The sequence below is a fragment of the Antechinus flavipes genome, chromosome 4 (genome assembly GCF_016432865.1).
Source record: "Antechinus flavipes isolate AdamAnt ecotype Samford, QLD, Australia chromosome 4, AdamAnt_v2, whole genome shotgun sequence".
Taxonomy (NCBI): Eukaryota; Metazoa; Chordata; class Mammalia; order Dasyuromorphia; family Dasyuridae; genus Antechinus; species Antechinus flavipes.
Window position 1 is genome coordinate 189,664,301 of NC_067401.1, and position 21,017 is coordinate 189,685,317.

At 40.6% G+C, this 21,017-nt stretch overlaps 2 protein-coding genes across 9 annotated transcripts; both read right to left on the reverse strand.

Moving 5' to 3' along the window:
• Positions 1 to 251: 251 nt before the first annotated feature.
• Positions 252 to 2,810, reverse strand: PSORS1C2 (psoriasis susceptibility 1 candidate 2). Its single transcript, XM_051996191.1, has 2 exons — positions 1,384 to 2,810; positions 252 to 957 (listed from the first exon to the last, which is right to left on the reverse strand). The coding sequence occupies exons 1-2, from the start codon at positions 1,433 to 1,435 to the stop codon at positions 605 to 607; spliced, it is 405 nt and encodes a 134-aa protein (XP_051852151.1). The 5' UTR covers positions 1,436 to 2,810; the 3' UTR covers positions 252 to 604.
• A 102-nt stretch (positions 2,811 to 2,912) lies between these two features.
• Positions 2,913 to 20,655, reverse strand: CCHCR1 (coiled-coil alpha-helical rod protein 1). 8 transcript variants are annotated; one of them, XM_051996188.1, is made up of 18 exons: positions 20,313 to 20,655; positions 18,484 to 18,550; positions 18,175 to 18,391; positions 16,651 to 16,954; positions 12,399 to 12,562; positions 12,153 to 12,288; positions 11,844 to 11,954; positions 11,426 to 11,575; positions 7,509 to 7,619; positions 7,329 to 7,435; positions 7,068 to 7,180; positions 6,795 to 6,843; positions 6,484 to 6,617; positions 6,129 to 6,317; positions 5,873 to 5,974; positions 3,726 to 3,877; positions 3,458 to 3,581; positions 2,913 to 3,310 (listed from the first exon to the last, which is right to left on the reverse strand). In XM_051996188.1, exons 2-18 carry the CDS (start codon positions 18,542 to 18,544, stop codon positions 3,192 to 3,194), a joined length of 2,343 nt encoding a protein of 780 aa, XP_051852148.1. In that variant the 5' UTR covers positions 18,545 to 18,550; positions 20,313 to 20,655; the 3' UTR covers positions 2,913 to 3,191. The 8 variants fall into 8 exon arrangements, with proteins under 8 accessions (XP_051852148.1, XP_051852149.1, XP_051852146.1 ...); XM_051996189.1 differs by lacking the exon at positions 20,313 to 20,655 and adding an exon at positions 19,822 to 20,292; XM_051996186.1 differs by lacking the exon at positions 20,313 to 20,655 and adding an exon at positions 19,686 to 19,769.
• Positions 20,656 to 21,017: the final 362 nt, after the last annotated feature.

Genomic DNA, 21,017 nt, shown 5'->3' on the forward strand with positions numbered 1-21,017 from the left:
GTCTCCAATTAGTCCAAGTTACATTTCTTGAGCTCCAGAAATGGGAAGCTAAGGAACCAGATATCCAGATCCCTGAAGACAGTAGGGACTATGAAGATGAAAAGAGGATCAAGGATCAAAGGATTTAAAAATTATGGCTAAGGTTTCTTTCCCCATTCTTTCTTTCTACTCTGGATGATTAGGAAGCTAACAGATATATTTAGCAACCTCATCCAAGGACCAGTAAAAATAGAAGAATATGGATACACAAGGATTATTAAGGGTGATTTTATTCTTCCATTTAATGGAATTTCTGGTATTATCCATCTTCAACTTCCTGTGATGGCCACCAAATGGTGGCAGAAAACACAACTCTATGTCATCCTAGTTGTGGAGATTCTGGAAGAACTGATACAGGAAAAACAGGGATAAGAAGATGCTCTGGGGGTGACCAACAAGAATTAAGGTAAAGATGGAGAGAAAAGGTAAATCTTTGGGAAGATAGTGTTATCAGAAGAACAAAAATAAAAGAGGAACAGAAAAATTACTGATCCATAGGAATGAGAAAATATGTTAAGTGAACAAGGTCTTATATGCATGAGAGAGGAGTATTGAGAACACTCAATTATCTGTATTCCTCCCTGGGTGGATCAAGGTCTGACTCATGAGAGTCAGCATCTATCTCACGGCCAAAAGGCCATGGATTTTCAGGAGGCTGGGATCCAGCAGGCCAGGGGTCATCGGGCAGCGGAGGTTGGGAAGTAGTTATTGTAGGGGGTTCAGGGGGCCAGACTTCACTATCAACCAGATCTCTCCAGGTATCACTAGGGTCTATAGATGGAGGTTCTTCAAATACAGGAGGTATACCTGGCCAGGGGTCACCAGGGATTGGGGGACCTTGTGGCCATGTAGGCCCACCATTTTCTTCATGAGCCTCCAAGGCTGGTGGCAAAGGATGGTCATTGTTGCCTCTGATGCCTGTAAAGGAGAGAAAATACATTGGAATAGATGATGCCCTTCCCACAAATGCTATAAATGACAGAATTTGTCTAAATCCTGAAATGGACATTAATCTTGAACACTGAGAATATTGATTGTAATACTAATTTCCACCACAATTCTGATCCATTAATCTCCACACCAAACCAGTCCCCTAAAGAGAAGAAATCCCTCAAGTTCACAAGTTATGACTTGTATCCCAAAGATGATCTGCCCCCAAATTCATACCCTAAAACATAATACCCTGAAATTCCATTTACTTAAACCTACAAAACCTCTAATTTCCCCCTCAAAAACTTTCCCAATCTGCCCCTCATATCACCTACTTTCATCATTTTCCTTCCCTACCTCTCAGATCACCAAATTGTTCTCCCTCCTCCATTCCATTATATTTCCCCTGCTCACCTCCTGAAAGGAGACAAAGAACCAGAATTTCCAGTAGCTTCCAATTTAGCATGATTCTGAAAATCTCCCTCCTGGGCCCCGAGAGGAAGGGCAGATTGAGTCTGTAGTGCCCAGGAACTGACTTTATAGAGGAGAAAGAGGAGGAGCCCAAACTCTGAGAAGGAAAAATCCCAATGACTCAACTGGTATCAGAAAAGGTATAAGGGCATAACTGGACAGACTTGTTTGGGAAGGGGAGAGGGAAGAAGTCAGGGTGTTTCTATCTTCTGTGCAACAACCACTCAAGTTAAGTTTGCAGTCTCAGGGCCCAGCTGTCTAGGTTGCCTGCTTTCCTGAATTTCCCCTTCAGCAATCTAGGCACCTAAATTCTTTGTCCCTGGCTTCTCCTACTCACTTAGCTTCCAAGTCAATACATACTCCTCCCCCTCAAGATTCATACTGAGGTCTCCATTTTTGTTGTCTTACCTCAGTCAGGTAACAAATCATGTTAAGGAAGCAATCTAATTACAGAGGCAGTGAAGCAGAAATATATATGTGACGCCTGGATTTTAAGAGGGGTTAGAATTGGAGGAGGAAAGAATGTCATATGCCCTTTAAATGCAAAGGTCACAGCTGGGACACTATACTAATACATCATCTCTCAACTCTTTCCCCAGAATAAAAACACCTTCCCAAAGTCCCTGCTTTTTCTCAAGAACTATCTTTATTCCACATTCCTACCCTTTTTCAGGGATCCATGTGCTTAGCCTTGTAGCTATGAGTATAAATTTTACCCTGCATGAAACAAAATAAGAACCTGGAATAGATTTAGAATGACTCAAAACAAGGAAATAGGAAAACCTAATTCCCCCTTTTGTGGCCAAGCAGATTATTCAGCAGAAGCACCTAATTATAGTCATCTGCTTTGCTCATCTTCCTTTTTTCTTGTCCCTCAGAACTACTCCTTGTCCTTCCTCAGCCCTTTTTTTTTTTTTTTTTAAATTTTCCAGCACTCACTCTTCTCCCCTACCTTCTTTTGCCTTCAGACATCTTTCTCCTTGGGCCTCATTTCCATTTCTAAGTTAGTTGTTCCTTTAATGCCTAGAAATCTTTGGTTTCCTTTTCAATTGCCTCTTCTTTTTTACTTTCCAAATTATTACTTTTTAAGGTATTGTTTCTCAATTGTATGAACTGATGCAGAATCAAGGAAATAGAGCTAAGAGAACAATTTATACAATAACAAAATTGTAAAGATCAACAATAATGAAGAGCTTACAAGGACTCATGACATCCATGACAGAGAGGTGATGGCCAGAGTGTGCAGATTGAAGCATAGATATTTTTAGATATGGACAATTCAAGAATTTGTTTTGTTTGACATATTTTTTACAAAGAGTTTGTTTGGTTCCCTCCCTCATCTCCCCCCCTCCAAGGTAGGGAAGGATAGGTGGTTGATTTTAATTGTTTTAAAGATTTATTTTAATTGAAAAAATCTTTAATTTGTAAAAAATTATTGCTTCTTAAAGTATCGAGATTCAACTAGAGGAAAGGAGGATATGGAAAAGAATTTTATTCTTGAAAGCAAGTTACAAAGGAAAAAAATTACATTTCATAGGAGAGGGGGAAAGAGGCATTTGCATCAAAGAGAGGTTATGGAAAGACATCCTTAAATCTTTAGAGACAATATTTCCAAACTAATAGATCCTATTAAAGCCTCCTTTATTTGATGTAAGAAAATTCAGTCTCCAAGGCAGATGTAGCTCAAGGATTAGAGCCAGCAGGTGGCCACACTTGCTACCTTCTCCACATGTTAAGTTCCCTTTTACAGCTTACAACTGGTAAGAGGAGGATCCTACAATTGAGCACTTCACATTATCTCCCTCCTCTTCCCGAGTGATAACCTCACTCATTTCCTGCAGATTTTCCAGCAATGCAGAGAGATAGGATCCTGAGAAAGAATGTATAAAAGGGAATTGCATTAGATAAAGTTCTTATATTTGGTGTGAAATGAGGAGGAGAGGAGGTCTTAGTGTGGATACTAAAGAAAAAAAAAATCTAAAGAAATATTATGGGAGAACCACCCTCTGAGTTCTACCTTTCAAAAGTTGCTTGGTGGGATGCAGAATTTCAGAACCAGGTTCCAGTGATAGAGGAGGAAGAATTGCAAACAATCGCTGTTGTTTATATTGGGAAAGGAGACCCTCCTGCTTTAGAGTGGCCTAGGAAGAAAAGAGTTAAGATTTTTCTCCATCCCTAGTTGAGGTACTTTTCTTTCAATTCCTCCCAGAATAGGGTTCCAATTTCCTTTGTCCCCTGATTACGAGAAAAAAAAATTATAGCTCATGGCCAAGAGTAAATCATACCAACATTAGGTTTTTGTCTCGTTCCAGCTCCTGAAGCCTCTGCCTCAATCGGAATCCTTCTTCCCTCTGAGCTTCCTCTTGTAGGCGTCCCAGTTCCTGGCTACGTTCCTTGTCTCGGGCAGCTTGGCACTGGGCCTGGTGCAAGGAAACTACTGGAGGGGATGGAAGGAAGATATGTAAAGAATGATCCAATGGCATTATTTGGTCAAGTTATTTCCAAGATAAGAAATTGGAAGACCAGAGTTCTACTTGATTTCTAGCCAACAGTTATGTAACTTTGATATATTTTGATTATTTAATATTTTTCCCCAGTTACATTGAAAAAAAATTTTTTACATTTGTTTTTAATTTTTTTTTGAGTTCTAGGTTCTCTTCTCCCCCCCCTCCCCTATAATTTTTTTTTAATTATAGCTTTTTTATTTACAAGATATATACATGGGTAATTTTTCAGTATTGACCCTTGCAAAACCTTCTATTTCAACTTTTCCCCTCCTTTTCTCCATCTCCTCCCCCAGATGGCAGGTAGACCAATACATATTAAATATGTTAAAGTATATGTTAAATACAATCCATACAGTTATTTTGCTGCACAAGAAAAATGGGACTTAGAAATAAGGTAAAATTAACCTGAGAAGGAAATCAAAAATGCAAGCAGACAAAAATAGGAGTGGAAATGCTATGTTGTGGTTCACACTCATTTCTCAGAGTTCTTTCGCTGGGTATAGCTGGTTCTCTTCATTATTGAACAAATGGAACTGATTTGGTTCATCTCATTGCTGAAGAGAGCCACGTCCATCAGAATCGACAATCATATAGTATCGTTGTTGATATATATATGATATGCTATATAATGATCTCCTGGTCCTACTCATTTCACTCAGCACCAGTTCTTGTTAAGTCTCTCCAGGCCTTTCTGAAATCACTCTGCTGGTCATTTCCCACAAAACAACAATACTCCATAACATTCATATACCACAATTTACTCAGCCATTCCCCAATTGATGAGCACTCATTCAATTTCCAGTTTCTAGCCACTACAAAAACGGCTGCCACAAACATTTTTGCACATACAGGTCCCTTTCCCTGCTTTAAGATCTCTTTGGGATAAAAGCCCAATAGAAACACTGCTGGATCAAAGAGTATGCACATTTTGATAACTTTTTGAGCACAGTTCCAAATTGCTCTCCAGAATGGCTGGATATATTCACAATTCCTCCAACAATGTATCAGTGTCCAGTTTTCCCACATCCCCTCCAACATTCAGCACTATCTTTTTCTGTCATCTCAGCCAATCTATTTCTTCCCTACAATTAAGAAACTACATGTGAAGTTATGCAAAATATTTCCATAAAGGTCAAGTTGTGAAAGAAAATATAGATCTCCTACTCTAATGAAAATTAAAAACTCTCAAGAAAAATTAAGTTTAAAAAAAAAGAGAGATAAAGACGCAGCTAGGTGGTATAGTGGATAGAGCACCAGCCCTGAAGTTAGGAGGACTTGAGTTCAAATCTGGTCTCAAGACACTTAACATTTCCTGGCTATGTGACCTTGGAAGTGACTTTTTTTTTTTTAAAAGAAAAAAAGCATTTTATAATTTATTAGTTATTAATATTATAAACAATCAACTCATTTTAAGATGATAAATTGGTCAGATCCATTTACTTTTAGTTCATTCATTCACTCAACATGTCCCAAATTGAACTTGTATTTTCCCCAAACTCTCTCTAACTTCCCTGTTAGGGTTTAGAGTACTAGCATTCTCCCAGTCACCCAGACTCACAATCTAGGTTGGCCAAGTCATTTAACCCCAGTTGCCTCAGCAAAGAAAGAAAGAGAGAGAGAAAGGATGCTTCAATCTGTATTAAGACACAATCAGTTCCTTCTCTAGATATGTATAGGATTTTCATTTTAAGTCCTTCAGAGTAGTCGTGGATGATTATACTACTGAGAATAGCAAATTCAAGCTATGTAACTCTGGACAAGTCACTTTACTTATCTAGGCTTTATAAAATGAGATATGCTGATATTTCAATTCAGTAATCTTTATAGTTGCTTCTACTATTAAAATTCTATTCATCAACAAATCTGTGACCTGAGAGGAACAAAAATGCTATTCTCCTTTCCCGTGTTCATATCCCCAAGCTCACCAGCTTTAGCATGTTCCCTCCGAGCTTCATTCAGTCTTCTCTCCATCTCTAAAAGCTGTTCCCGAAGCCTTGACTCCACTTCAGCTACCTTCTCTTGTAAGTCTAGGGACAGAAGTAGAGATCTGAGTCCCATTCTACATTAGTGCCTTCCCTGGGAAATCCTTGCCTCAGAATCAGGACCCATGAGCTAGGTATGGCACTGCAGAAGGAATTCCTCACCTCTACTCCATTCAAAATTCCTCATTTTCCCTTGTACCTTTCCCATAGGTCTCTTGCTGCTGAGTTAGTTCCCGCCGAAGGCAAGCAGCCTCTTCTGTGCTCTCCCTCTGGCTCAGTCGAGCTGCCTTCAACTGAATCCCGACCTCAACCAAAGATTCCTGGGTTTTTTGCAGCTCCTGCTCCAACTGCCGGGCCTCCTCACTCAACCGAATCCGCTCTGCCTCTCCTGAGTATCAGATAATCAATATTATCATACTATCATAGCAGAACCTAGATCCTTGGTTTTTCCCCATCATCACTAGCCACAATTTTCCTTCCATAGGACATAAGTATCTATTTATAGTTCTTTATACCTTTAGAGGGAACCCAAGCACTCCAAAGCCATGTGATACCTTGTTCCCGGGCCCGGCCAACTTCCTGTTGGATAAGGCGGGCACTCAGCTGTAGCTCTTCATCTAAGCGATTCCTTTCTTCTCTTAGCTGCTGTAACTCAAGTCCCATTTCTTCAGATGGTGGAGGTGGAGGGCTATAGAGAATGAACAGAGAAATTAGACCAAACAGAGAGAAACTAGACAATGATCCTCAAAAACACACCTTTCTCCTCTACTACCCTTCAGATTCATAAGCATCTAGCCCCTGAAGTCTCCTCTTTCTCCCCTTGGTTTACCTCCCAGTACCAATAGTCTTTGTCTTCTAATGTTACCTCTGTTTCTGATGCAGCTGTGCAAGTGCTATTTTCCGAGCCACAAGGCCTTAAAAAATAGGGGGAGAGGAAGAACACAGCTGGGTTACTGAAAAAAAAAAAAAAAAAAAGGAAAAAGACAAAAACAGGGAAAAATAGGAAGAGATAATAGGCTAGATTTGCGAGGGGATAAATGGAAGGAAGAGTATAGAATCTAAAATGCATTAAACATGAATTATGGGGGGAAATAATTAAAACAGAAAATAGGGCCCCTGAATGGAATGGCCCTCCTACCTTGAATAGTACGGACCTGTCGGGAAGCATAGCCAAGTCGGTTGTTGAGGCTAGGAAGTTGAGCTACAGCTTCTGCCACCTTAGCTACCCGATCCTGTAGCCAGTTATGAGAACTGAAAGGACAAGAGAATATCAACTACTTCAGGAATAATCATCTTTCCTCCTTCCAAAATCTTTATTCCCTTCTCATCCAGGATTCCTTTATAGAGAAGAAAAAAAAAAAAAAAGAGCTCCTATCCACCTTGTCCTCATCTAAAATACCTGCTCACAGCATTAGCCACAAGCTTCATATGCTCCTCAGCTGTCTCTGTCTGTTGCTGCTGCCACAGCCTAGCATCCTGGGCTCGACTCAGCTCCCCCTGAAGGACCTGGAAATAATATAAATGACCAGGGGCTCTGATGCCTCAGCTCATGCTTCCTTCTCTTTTCTCATGTACCCACCTTGTTGTTAACTCTTTCTACCTCCACTTCAGCAGCTTTGTCCTGGAGGGATCGATGCAAGATAGTTGATTCTTGACCCCAGGATGCTACCTCACCTTCAAGTTCTGCCACCTAGGATAAAGAAGAAATTGAATGCCAAGTTCCTGGATTCATAAGGAAAATGACAAGTGAAGACACAGAAATAGGGTACCCTTGGTCCCTTGGCAGAAGAACGCCTAGGTTTCTTGAGGGAAGTGGGGACTTTCTTTTTTGTTGTTTTTTTTTGTTGCTAAGGCAATTGGGGTTAAGTGACTTGCCCAGAGTCCACACAGCTAGAAAGTGTTAAGTATCTGAGGCCACATTTGAACTCAGATCCTTCTGATTTCAGGGATTACTTTCTTGAAAATATATCTCAATGGTCCAAATATAGGCCACAATCCTCTCCCTACTCCCACTCTAATCCTCTCAAGAGTTAGCTCTGTACAAAATCTGAATATGGCTGATAGTGTTAATTCTCAATGTTTATCTAAATATTTTTTTTCCTTTTAAAAGATTTCATTTGAGGAATATAACCTATATTTGGGAGCCTACATTATGTGAAAATCCTATTTACATAAATAATTCAGTATCTGTGTGTAGAATCCAGTGTTGGAACTTGGAAAGACTACAAAATTTGAGATGTGATTCCAGCTCTTACATACTATATTGTTTCTCTCAAGGATTTCGTCGTCTTCTTCTTTTTTACTTAATAATATTTTATTTTTCCAATTACATATATAGTTTCAACATTCATTTTTGTAAGATTTTGAGTTCCAGACATTTTTCTTTCTCTCCCTTATTTTTCCCCTTTCCAAGACAGCAAGCAATATGATATGGGTTATATATGTACAATCATTTTAAAATATATTTCTATATTAGTCATACTGTGAAAGAACAATCAGAACAAAAAGGAAAAATCACAAGAAAAAAAGGTGAAAATAGTACGCTTTAATCTTTATTCAATCTCCACAGTTCCTTCTCTGTACACACATGGCATTTCCTACCCCAAGTCTATTGGAATTGAAGGACTTGATTCTTTTGATCCCTAAGAAGCACAATATTAAGCACTTACTTTGTATCTAACACTGTGCTAAGTATTAGGGATGCAGTGAATGGGAAATAAGAGATAGGCCTTCTGCAGAAGGTAGGATTTGAATTGAGTCTTAGAGGAAGCCTAGAGATATTAAGTGAAAAATGAAAAGGGAAACTATTCCATGTACATGGGATAGTAAGTGAAAAGACAAAGATATGTTATGAGTTCATACACAGAAAGTATGCCAATATGTATATTATGTATAATGTGTGGATACAGTTTTGTTTTTTGACATGACACACTTTTAAGTTTAACCTACATTATTAACATTTTCCCCATCACTTTCTTAAGTCAAGACAATTAACAAAACAATAAATGAAGTCCTAATGTGTAAAGTGCTTACACTAAAAATTTAACAACAGACTTCTGCCAACCAGTCCAAGCTAGCTCCTTTTGTTATGTTCAGAAGCTAGGACAGAACTCAAAAGTTAAAAGGAACCTCAAAAGTCATCTCAGAAAGCACTTTGCAGACCTTGAAATACTATATAACTATGAATTGTTGATAACAATGATTTATCTAATCCAGCTGTTTTCATAGTGGGTTGTCACAATTCTTTCAAGGGGTGCTCAAGGTCAAAACTATTTTAATATTAATTAATTATTAAGTAAATTAATTATTAATGAAGTATTAACAACTACTGTTGATTAAATAATTAATATTAATAACATTTTAATATTAGATTAATATTTTAATCTCTCTGTGTCCTCACAATTCTTTCAAGGGGTGCTCAAGGTCAAAACTATTTTAATAATACTATTAAGGTATTATTCTAATAAAGTAAATAGTACTAAACATAAGCAAACTAAATTCTTTGGAGTCCTCAAAAATTTTTAAATGTAAAGGTGTCCTAAGACTAAAAAATTTGAGAACTGCTGATCTAGATTATCTTTTACCCTAAGCAAATTCCATTGAGAATATCTTTAGTAGTGGTCTTCTGATTCCTGCTCCTCCAATTCCTCTTCATTTGCATCTTTATTCCCATTATCCCACAACAATCACTTATATTCCTCTTTCCTTTTTTATTTTTCTTTTTTTTTTGCTGAGGCAATGGGGGGTTAAGTGAATTGCCCAGGGTCATACATAGCTAGGAAATGTTAAACGTCTGAGACCTGATTTGAACTCATACTTCAAAGCTGGGGCTTTACCTACTGCATCACCTAGCTGGCCCCCTTTATTCTTTTAGTCATATCAAGACATAGCAAAGCTACTCACATGCTAATTACTGTCCTATGATCCCTCCTAATAACAGGATTCAGAAGAGACACATGTAACATTTCCTCATATTTGAATGTTAATTTATGTTATCTTTTACATTTGCTCGCTCATTTTCTTTTCTTTCCTTTTCTTTTTTAAATATTTCCTTAACCCATGTGTTTGAACTTCAAAGTTTCTACACAGTTTTGGAGTTTTCACCAAGAATGGTCAGAAATCCTCTACTTCATGAAAGATCCATTTTTCCTTGTAGTACTATATTCAGATTTTCTGGGGAAAATCCAATTCAATGAGGAAAAAATTCAATTTTTCCTCAAGCATTCTCATTTTACTTATAAAGTTTTTAAATAAAAAAACCCCAACAACTTTTTGCTTCATATCTTCTAGGAATTACAAATGAGTCTGTGCCCAAGCTGTGTTTTCTTCTGAGGCTTTGTTTATAATTCCTTTTGAATCATTCTCTTTTTTTGAATCTTAAGACTTTCTACCACCATATTAAGCTCTTTGAGATATGATTCTTTTTTGTTTGCTCATTCTTCCAACTTCCTTCCTAACTTCAGACTTGATGGTAGAGCTGGGCTATGGCACTTCTAGTGGGAAGGCATGAGCTGATCCTGCTGTTACTTTCCTGGGGTATTCCTGGGTGTTATTTCAATATTGTGTTATTTAGGGACAAACTGAGGACCTGGCATGCTTTCAGTGATCCCAACAGGATCTAATCCACAGTCAAGTCTAAATGCTATCCCCCTTGTCTGAGCTGTGCAAATACTTGAGCTGAGGATTGGGTCTGAACAACAATAGACAGCTGCTAGACTCAGTTTTTATAAAAAAGCCACCTAGAAAGTTGTATTGATTTAGTGACAGAATTGTAGGGAAGCTTAGATTTGCAGTTATTTCTGGTTATTTCTCTGTAGTCAGTGCTAGATGCTAGAAGAAATAGCTCTTCTAAGGACTAAGCCTTATCTTTACTACCTTATTTCTAAACATCTTCCTTTCTACCCAGTGTCTCCTCACCTGGGAACACTATTTAGGGTACAGGTCCCTTCTCAGTACACTCTGGACCTAAGACACAGGACTGAGTCAAAGGTAACAAAGCTATCAGTTTCTCTGTCTCTGTCCTAGTACCTTGGTATGGATCTAGGACCTCCTCTTGTTCAGCTTCTTTCTCTGCTTTGGCGTGTTCCACACACAGCATATTCCTAGCCCAATTCCATTCCTAGGGTCAGCAGATCTCTCATTTTTCTATGATGATCTGGGCAGATCAAATGACTACATGGTGACTTACTCTGAACATGTCCATTAGGAATTAATCTAATACATTTGCTAAGCCTATTTGGAGTTTTATGGCAGAGAGCTCAACTGTACTGCTTCCTTTTATTTCTTCATCTTTATTCTGCCTGCAATGTACAATCTTCGTTGTTTCACCCTATCCCTTTCCCCCTGAGGCATTTCATATCTCCATGGTCTATATACCTATAACTATTCTTGCTGAAAAGACCAGAACTGTGTAGACACTTTGAAGTGCAAACACATGGGATAAAAGAAATATAAAAAAGTGAATGTGTATATATGTGTGTTGGAAAGAGATGTTACCTTTCCTTTAAGCTTTTGAGTATGTTGAGTATGTTCCAACTCCTGGGCTTTCAGCTGCACCATCAAGGCAAACACTTTTTCCCTCCAACGGTTCAGCAGGGCCTGAGCCTTCTTGGCTGACTCAGAATTTAGGGGGTCTGTAGGCTGGACCTTCAAAGTAAAAAAGAAATATGAGATCAAGACTTCCATGGAAGATAAATATTCCTTACTGCTCCTACCTTATCTTAAGCAATAAAAAAATCAAGGTAAGAATGAAGATCTACAGAGTAAGAAGGAACAAAGGTAGAGTGAGGAAAGGAAGAATTCAAGAGGAAATTGGCCAGTAAAGGACATCTACATCCCAGTAGGGGACATCTACGTCCCAGTAGGGATTTTTGGAGCAATAATACTTAAATTCTGCGAAGAGAACCATGTTTACCTTCCAACCCAGTTCTTCTTCCTGAAGGACAAGGATGTCCTGGAGGCTCTGCACTCGAACTTGTAGCAACTCCAAAGTGGCACATAAGGCGTCCCGATCTTCCTGCAAATGCTGGCCAGGGGAAGATTCTTAATTACAGTAATATACTAGTACTTATTCCTAGAATGTGCCTGCTTCTCCCACCTCTCAGGTTTTGGTGTACCACTAGGTAAAGTCCCCTCCTCTGTTAAAGAACTTCTCCAGAAGATCCAAAAGAATCTCTGTATCTACTTCTACCTCAAAGATAAACTCACTCCTCTAATTTCTCACCTGCACAGTTTCTAGTAGCTGCTTCCGCTCCTGTTCCCACATCTGGTTCTTGCTTTCTGGTGATATTTGATCCCCTACATACTTCCTAAGCTGGTCAACAAGAGCCACCTGGGTATTGAGTTCTGCATGAGTCTTACTAAGATTGATGGATAAAAGAAAATAAAGGCTATGAGTGAAAGAAACCCAGAAATCTGCTCTTCCCATACCACTGCTGACTCCTTTTATTGACCCTGTATTTCTCCTCACCTTAGTTCCTCCCTTAACATCCTAGCCTCCCTCTGTACAACAGCCAACTCCTTGGTCTCTTCTTCCCTCTTAGATTCCATGGTCTTCACTTTCTCCTCCAACTCATGGGTCTTGTTGGCCAGGGCAGCAAGAGCTTCCTGATGAGCTGTGGTCATGTGGGAGATCTCAATAGGAAAAAAAACAACAGAGTAGAGGTTGAACAGGAAGGAGCTTCTCTTATACCTTTCCTCTATAAATTCTTCAAACTCCTTCTCTGGAGCCTATTTCTCTTCTCTTTCTATCTACCTTCTCTTCCTCAGTCTCTACTTCTATCTCACCCACTCTCTTACTTTAATCAATACAATACCTGACATATATTAAATGTCTACTGTATTTAAAGCACTTTGCTAGGCATTGGGGCAGATATAAAATTTAGATTAAAGAAATTGTCTCCTGAACTCATCAAGCTTGAGGTTCAAGAGAGAAGACACACATGCAACTGTTGATTGTGTGTGTGTGTATGTGTATGTGTGTGTATAAGGGAATCAGAGAAGTGTAAATTAAGTGCTATGTATATGAGGAGAATCAGGGAAGTTGTGACTTTGAAGGGCTTTATTTAAACAAGAAGGATTTAATTTAGTGTTTATGATGTAATAAAATTGTGTCCCCTGATCTTTGTGGAGGATGGGCAACCTGGCTTGGGGAAATTCCTAAAATTGATCCCCACCCACCTGAATCTTCCTTGGGAAAGCTACCTGGTTTCCCAAGGGAATGGCTCACTTCCAATTAATAATCTTTGAATCACTTTGGTCTGGGAAACAATCACAACCCTTATTGACTTGAAAATTAGCTCTTAATTGTTTCCTAACCCCAAACTATAGAAAGCTAATAAAAAACGACTCTTACCCCAAACCTTTGCTAATTCCCATCAGAATTTGCCCTACTGAGGAAATAGTTTCTCAGTGAATAAACCCATTTTTTTTTGCCAAAAACCTCACCGGGAAATCAGGGACTGTGAATTCTTTCACAAAAACCGGCCTAGGGACCTCATCACTGTTAGTGTATCTCTCACCCCTCATTTCTGCTTCTTTGAGGTAGATTTAGAGAAAGATTAGGTTGTCTGCTTTCTCTTCTCTGTCAGAGAACAGGAGATGGGAATTACTTCATGACCCAAATATCTGACAGACAGGTGATATGGGCTTTGGATAAGGTGATCCTGTAGCCCCTAGAGGCCAGAAAATTGAATTTTTATGGTTACATCTGAGGAGACCTCTCATGTGGGGTTGCAGATCAAGATACCATCTTCGTACTGGATGATACTGCTATTAAGCAGCTCCAAATCTCTTAAATCTTTAGCCAATACTAAAAGTTTGTGCTTAAGAAATTTCTCAATCAGGGTTGCAATCCCTCCCTAGCCTCTGGCTTTATTAGGTATTGGCATTTGTGGGGGAATACTCTGGGGTCCCGCAGCCTGACTAAGGCTGGGAAGGTGTGAATGGCTTGCTCAGGGATTCCTTGGTCCCAGACAGAGAAATCTATTTTCTCCCAGATTTCAGAGGGAGCATGAGAGAGCTTTGAAAGAAGCACAAAAAGATCATCTGGAGACCTAAGAAAACTGAGTCCCCAATTTCACCATTAAATCCCCAATAAGGGAGCAGGACAGGAGGGAATAATAAGAAAGGAGTGTTTAAACAACAGGTCACCCAACTGGCAGGGCAGAGGGAAAGTCTCAAAACAATTAAGTTTCCCTTCAATCCCCATTATCCTGTGGGGGGGAAGGGAGAATGATACCAGAGTACCAGAGCAAGACAGAAAGAGAAGTCCCCATATCAAAAGAAATTCAATGATCTTACTTGCCACATCCGGGTGTTCAGTTGTCATGGTAGAGCAAGGGGGAGCTTGACCAAGCTCCAAAATCCTGCTGAGGGCAGGACATTGGTGAGGCAGCTTGTACCCTGTGGACAGTCTCTTTTTCAGTCCCCCTCCTGATTGCACTTGGGGAGTTTCCTCTGAGGACAGTTTCTGGCCTGATGGCCCTGTCTATTATACCTGAAGCACATACTCCTATGGTTCCCAGATATGGCAGCAGCTAAAATTTGGGGTTGTTCTCCATTTTTCGCTTTAACTCTATAGTCTTCCTCCTCTATTGTAGTTTGATCCCTATTATTGAAAACTCCAAAAGCTGTTTGAATTGGAAAAGTTTGAGGGCCCAAAGCTGGCTTCTGCAGCTTCCTCCGTATATCTGGAGCAGATTAATATTAATATTAAATTAATATTTAATATTAAAACATCTCCCCAGGAAAGATCCTTAATCTGGAAGAGATTTGACATAAAAAAAGACACCTGTATCCTGAGTGTCCCTCCCTGAGAGTCAGCTGCTTCTCTTAATGAGCAGAGGTTAGAGAGGGTAGCTGAATCAGGAGCCTTAGAAAAAGGGGTCCCATTCCTTGTATCATAGTGATTGAATAATGAGGGTAGTAGGGAAGTCTCAGGATTTGGTATAGGAGATGAGGGGGACAGAGTTGAAGAAATATTGTTGGACACAAGGTCCTGTCTTTGATAAGGAGATGGTTCTAAAAAGGATTTACAAGCCTCCTGATAAGGACTGCATGGGCATGGCAGAGGAGGGATCCTGTTTCCCTAAAGGAGTAGGAAAAAGAGAGTTATTTCAAAGGTTAGTATCTAATTTTAATTTCTTTTCAACAAATTTTAGCATCATCCATCAATGCTGTTTTAATTTAAGTTTTTTAGTTTTGAGATCTTTTAGGAAGAAACAGCCTAAGGGAGAATCCTTAAGAATAGAGACCGAGGTGGATTGTCCCAGTTTTTTTTTTTGCTACAAGTTTTAGATTTTCCAGATTCTATAATAGGTATCCCTGAGAGGGAGACAAGTGACAGAAGTCCCCAGGTTAAGGGTACTTCTGCTAAAAGAATTCCAATCAAGGAAGTCTGCTGAGCATAGAATTCCCAACTGCCCAAACCTTCTTGGGTGTATGGGCATCCTTTGCTATTGAACAGAGACAACAGAGACAAGGGGAGACTTACCTACACCATGATGTATCATATCAGGAATTCCCATAGCAGGCCACCAAATGTTGAGGTGTGAGAAATGAGGGATGAGAGACACCCATGATGTAACATATCAGGAATTCCCATAGCAGGCCATCAAGAAGTGTGAGAAATGAGGGATGAGAGATACCCTAATAGTGATGGGGTCCCCAGGATGGTGTTGCAGGTTTTTGTGAAAGAATTCAGTCTCGAGCTCCAGGCAAGGTTTTTGGCAAAAAAAAATGGGTTTATTCAATGAGAAACTATTTCCTCAGTGGGCCAAATCCTGATAGGAATTAACAAAGGTTTGGGGTACAGAGTAGTTTTATTATAGTTTAGGGGTAGGGAACGATTAAGGGCTAATTTTCAAAGCAATAAGGGTTGTGATTTTTTTCCAGACCAAAGTGATTCATGATTAATTGGAGGTGGGCGATTCCATGGGAAACCAGGTAGCTTTACCAAGGGAGATTCAGGTGAATGGGGATCAGTTTTAGGATTTCCCCAGGTCAGGGAGTCCATCAGGTGGTCCACACACCACAAAAAATCAGGGGACACAGTTCTACTATATCATTTAGAGAATGGATAGGTATTCAACAGGCAAAACACCCAATATAGGCACAGGGTAGAATTTAAACAAAGATATGGCGGTGAGAAAGAACAGGGTATGTATGAACAATCTAATTAGCTGAAACATACAGTTTGAATAGGATCAATTTTTAGACAGTGCTGAAAGTCAGACTAAGGAGTTTTAACTTTATTTGGGCAATAGGAAGCTACTGAAGGATTTTGAACAGAAGAATGATTCAACCAAATGTGTACCAAAGCAGGGCAACAATGTGGAAAGATGAGTTGAAATGGGCAGAGAGTAGTGTTTGGACGACTATTATGAAAACCTAGGCATATAATGTTTAGGGACTACTTTGGGGTTCCAAAAGGAAAATAGATACTTGAGTCCTAAGAAGTAAATTAAAGTTTTGGGAGAGAAACAAGGTATATGAATCCTGAGAAGTGGGGAGACAGAATAAGAAGGATGAATGCACCAGCCTGTGTCCTTCAAATTCTTCCTTATTCTGGATTCTCAACATCTTCCTGATCAGGTAGATTAGTATTCTAATCTCATACCAAAGGATCTTTGCTAAAGTGTGATTATCTCAGATTAATTACCTACAATGTGGAACTGAGACAAATCCCAACCAATCCCTAATATTTTCTTATTCTAATTTACCTGTTCCTTGTGCAGCTTTTGAGTCTCTTCCAGCTCTCTTTTGTTTCCTTCTTCCAATTTCTGCCGAATGAGCTCTGCCCCAGCCAAGGCAGCACGAAGTTCCTCTATTTCAACCTGCATAGCTTGCTCTGCCTGTCCCAAAACTTCAAGCTCCTCAGCTTGAGTTGCCAGTCGAGTCTTCTGATGGACTGAAGCCAACCTCAAGGCCTGGCTCTCCTTCTCAAGTCTCCAAATCTCTTCCAGTTGCTGAGAGACCAACTCAGTCTGGGAATTCAAGCTCTGTGGCCCCACATGGTCCAGGGACCTTTGGGGAAAGTTATAGGTGAGATATGTCCTCTTTGCTCTCATGTTAGAAAGGGATGAACAAGTGGGCCTCTTTCCCATCTGGGTGGTTATAAGGACTTCTCTGCTCTGATATGTAGGAATGAGGAAGGGACAAGGGTGCTTCTGGGTAAAATAAAGTCAGACACACAAGAGGATGCAAAACCTAGAAACAATAAGGATTCTGTGGATTCTAAGGATTTGACTCTGAAGAGATAATCCTCAACAAATATTTATTTAGCACCTTTTATGTGTAAAGCACTAAATTAGGGATACAAAATGGTATATGCCATAATCTATGTCATCAAGAGCCTTAATCTAGTTGAGGAAGGAAGGCAATACAAATACCTAAAAAGGTAAAAGACCACATCTAATAAATATGGTCCACTAATGGCAACAAACAGTGAGTAATAGGATATCAGGTTATGGTCCACTAATGGCAACAAATAGTGAGTAATAGGATATCAGATTCACAAACAAATGAAGACATTTTGAATCTTAGAGTTCTGCTTGAGGTGGAAAAGGGAAGGCATACTCAAGTTTTCTGTTTTAGCCTGAGAGAAGGGGTAGCCTAAGCTCCATCTAGAGGTAGAAACGAGGAAATGGATCCTCTTATTCAAATATGAAAAGAACAGGGGCAAGCTGATGATTTATTGAATTATTTACTGTACAAATTGTTGTAAGCCCTCTGAAGAAAGGCATTTACAAATAAAAGTCATGGTCCCAATTCTTGAGAATCTACTCCAATTTCATCATGATGTCTTTCAGAATTATGATATCTTATAATAAAGTCTTTTGGCAACTCAGGAGCAAAACCCTAGCGATCTAAGACTGACTTATATGTAAGTCAACAAGTTTATTACGACATTAAGGTACTGTTTAGAAAAGGCATGCACACACACAAGGAAAAATACCCCATCAAAAATCAAATAATATGGTTCAAATTTCACATACAAAAGCAGAAGGCACATAGAATCAAAAAAACAATCAGGATTGGAATTGTTTTGTTTTGTTTTCCTATCTTTGTTATAAGGAAAGGTTTTCTGGATAAGTTAGGAGAGAAGGTTATATTTGGAAATTAATAGAATGTCAAAGAAAAAGGCATCAATAAAATCTTTTTTTAAATAATCTTTTTTTTTTTAAAGGAATCATATAAGAGGGGAGAAGAATTACAGGCAGAAGCTAGGATAACTAGGTCCCTACCTGGTCCTTCTTTTGGGATCATCACTATCACCTGCCCCATCTTGTTCTCTCAAAATCTGTAGTCTATTCTGCTCCCATCTATGGTCACTCTTATAATGACCAAGATGGGATGAAGGCAGGACTAGGGGTAAGGGGGGGGACTGGACAGAGGTGATCCTGGACATGCCTGGAGGGGGCCGTGTTTGGAAATGAGATGGAGGCATGAGCCCACTGAGACCTGAGCAAGAAGAGAATAGGAGAATCAGTACTGCAAGTACAGTAATAAGGTGTACAATCTCCAATTCCATAGCCCAGTCCTGTCCCTTTTACCTGAAGAATGGAGCATCCCAAAAGTGGATGGGGGTTCCAGATTCCTTCTCCTGCCATCCATTCTTTCCTGTGGAGCAAGAGAAACACCTCAAGTTCCAATTTGTTTTCCAAGTTTCCAATCAATGCCTAGGAAAGATCTATAATAAGCCACCCAATTCCTTAGACAATTTAATGGGTTCATCCAGCTGACATTTCTTTCATTTCTCTATACCTATCACTGCCACTTCTGAAAGTGATAAACTATATCATCTATGTAAAACATCATCCATGACATGAAACCATAGGGTAAAAAAATTCCCTTTTTTTTTTAAAGGGAAAGCAGGATCTCAGGTTAAGAGCTCCAAAAGTCTATATGGAATTCACAGAACTTTGGGCAGTACCCTTCCTTTTCCTTATGAGTGTAATTTCCCTACTTGATTCTGTGATTTTTAGGAAAGTGAACACATATGGAATTAAAGGGTTGGGGAAGCAGCTCCACTGGATTGTCTGCTCAGTGCACCTGGGGAAATTCCCTCCTCACACCATTATTCCCATCACTGATTCTCCCTCCCCTTTAAAGAGTAGGCATACAGCTTGGCACCAGATGAAGTCTGTAAGATGAAGAGATCCCGAGTTACCCTTAACAGCATAGCAACTTTCAGAACCATCTTCCTGGGTAAGCAGGAAGTCTAACAGTCCTTTGCTTATTTTTAGTCTTTTGCTCATCTCCAGGCCCTCCGATGGATGTTTGTCTTTCATCCCACCCTAATACTCCCACTTTCTCTTTCTGTTCTCTTCGTTCCCCTTTCTATCCATTCCAGAAGTTCTTCTCCCCTCTCCTCTCCACCCCTGTCTCCCACTTTGCTCCCTGTCTTTGGCTCCCCTTCCTCCCTGCCTGCCTCCCCTTAATTTACTCTGCCCGGGGCTGGTCACAACTACAGCTTCTGCCCCGACTCAGTTGCTCAGCTTCCCCCACCCCACTCCCCGCTTTCCCCAGTCAAACCGACTGACCCCTCCCTCCCGATCCCCCTTTCCCGGAATCTTGGAGTCCCCGATCCTAGTCTCTCTGTGGCTCCTTCGCCCCAAAGCCCCTGACCTCCAGCACTTTCTTTGTCCTGTCCTTCCCTTCCCTGCCCAGTCCCCTCAGCTCCCTAGTGCCCACGTTGCCCAATCCCTCTTAACCCCTTCCCGCCCTCAACTGACTCCCGCTCGCGCTCCCTTACCCAGCGCGAGACCCTTCCTTCCCCCCGTAGCTCCGCCTCTTCCGCCCTCCTCCACAACGTAGTCCCCATCTCCCTCCACTCCCTTCACTGCCCGACAGCGCTTGCGCAGAGAGGGCTAGCTGGCGGACTCACGGACCCGCGTACTTCTTCCGGAATGGAGAGGGAATCGCGACACGCAAGCGCTGTAGCATCCGTATAATAGACCAATCCGGGGCGCGACCGATCCACCCACCCTTACAAACCCCACCTCTCCACCTCCTCTCCCTGAAACCCGGGAAAATTCGATAAGTAATCGAGAAAGGAAGGTGTTCGCGCCGAGTTCTTTTTATACCCTTCCAGATCACCACTCAGTGGGGTCTGGGCGATGAAATGAAAAAGACTCAATGGGGAAACGCATCGGAGAGGGCGGGGCCTCTGGGGCGCGCGGAATTCGGGCCTTGGGAATTAACTAAGAAGATATGAGACACGCGCCTGACCTCTGAAGCCCCTCCCCTCTCCGCTCCCATCCAGGCCCAGCTTCTGCTTGAGCCCTTTACTTTTGCCAACTCTGTCAAACTGTTGGCATAGCGCGCGCGCGCGCATACAGGGTGGTTTGAGCGCCCCTCAGAGGCAGTTTGGAGTCCCTACCTCTATCCAGGTTTGTATTGCCAGAAGGAAGGGTACGGTACACCGAGATTGCCCGACACTGATCCGAAATTATATTACCCCTGCTGGGGACACTCGCGTTTGCCTTGCTTCGGAAGCAGTAGGACCCCAGGTTTGCACTGCACTCCAAGAGGAAGGAAGGTAAGAGACCTTGCTTCGCTTTACTCCAGAAATAGGGAGCCTCAGCCCACATGTTCGGAGTTGCAGTCGTACCATCTTGAAAGAGAATTACGCATGAGGTGTTCGGCCAGAAAAAATATGAGAGGAGGACCTGTTGAAGAGGTCCTGTTAGGTTAAGATTTATGATTCGCTCCTACAGAATGGCTCACTTCCACAAGAAGACCTAAAATACCAGGTTGTATGAAAATGTTTGATATCAATAAATAATAACAATGAATTATAAAAAAGGAAAATAAGATTTGACAGTGCATTTCTTACAACAAAAGCACATAATGCATCCTATGATTAATATAACTAGTACAATACAAAGAGATACATAGACTACAGGAGGAGAGAAAAAACACATCACCGTTGGGGAAACACCAATTTTGCAGATCTCTGTCTAGAGAATCCCAGATTACAGCCTACTAAGTCCCTACCGAGAGGGCCCCAGACAGAGCGTCCTCTCCATGGCTGAGAGTCCAATTTAAATATTGATCTATCATGACTTACATAGCCCAGAGAACC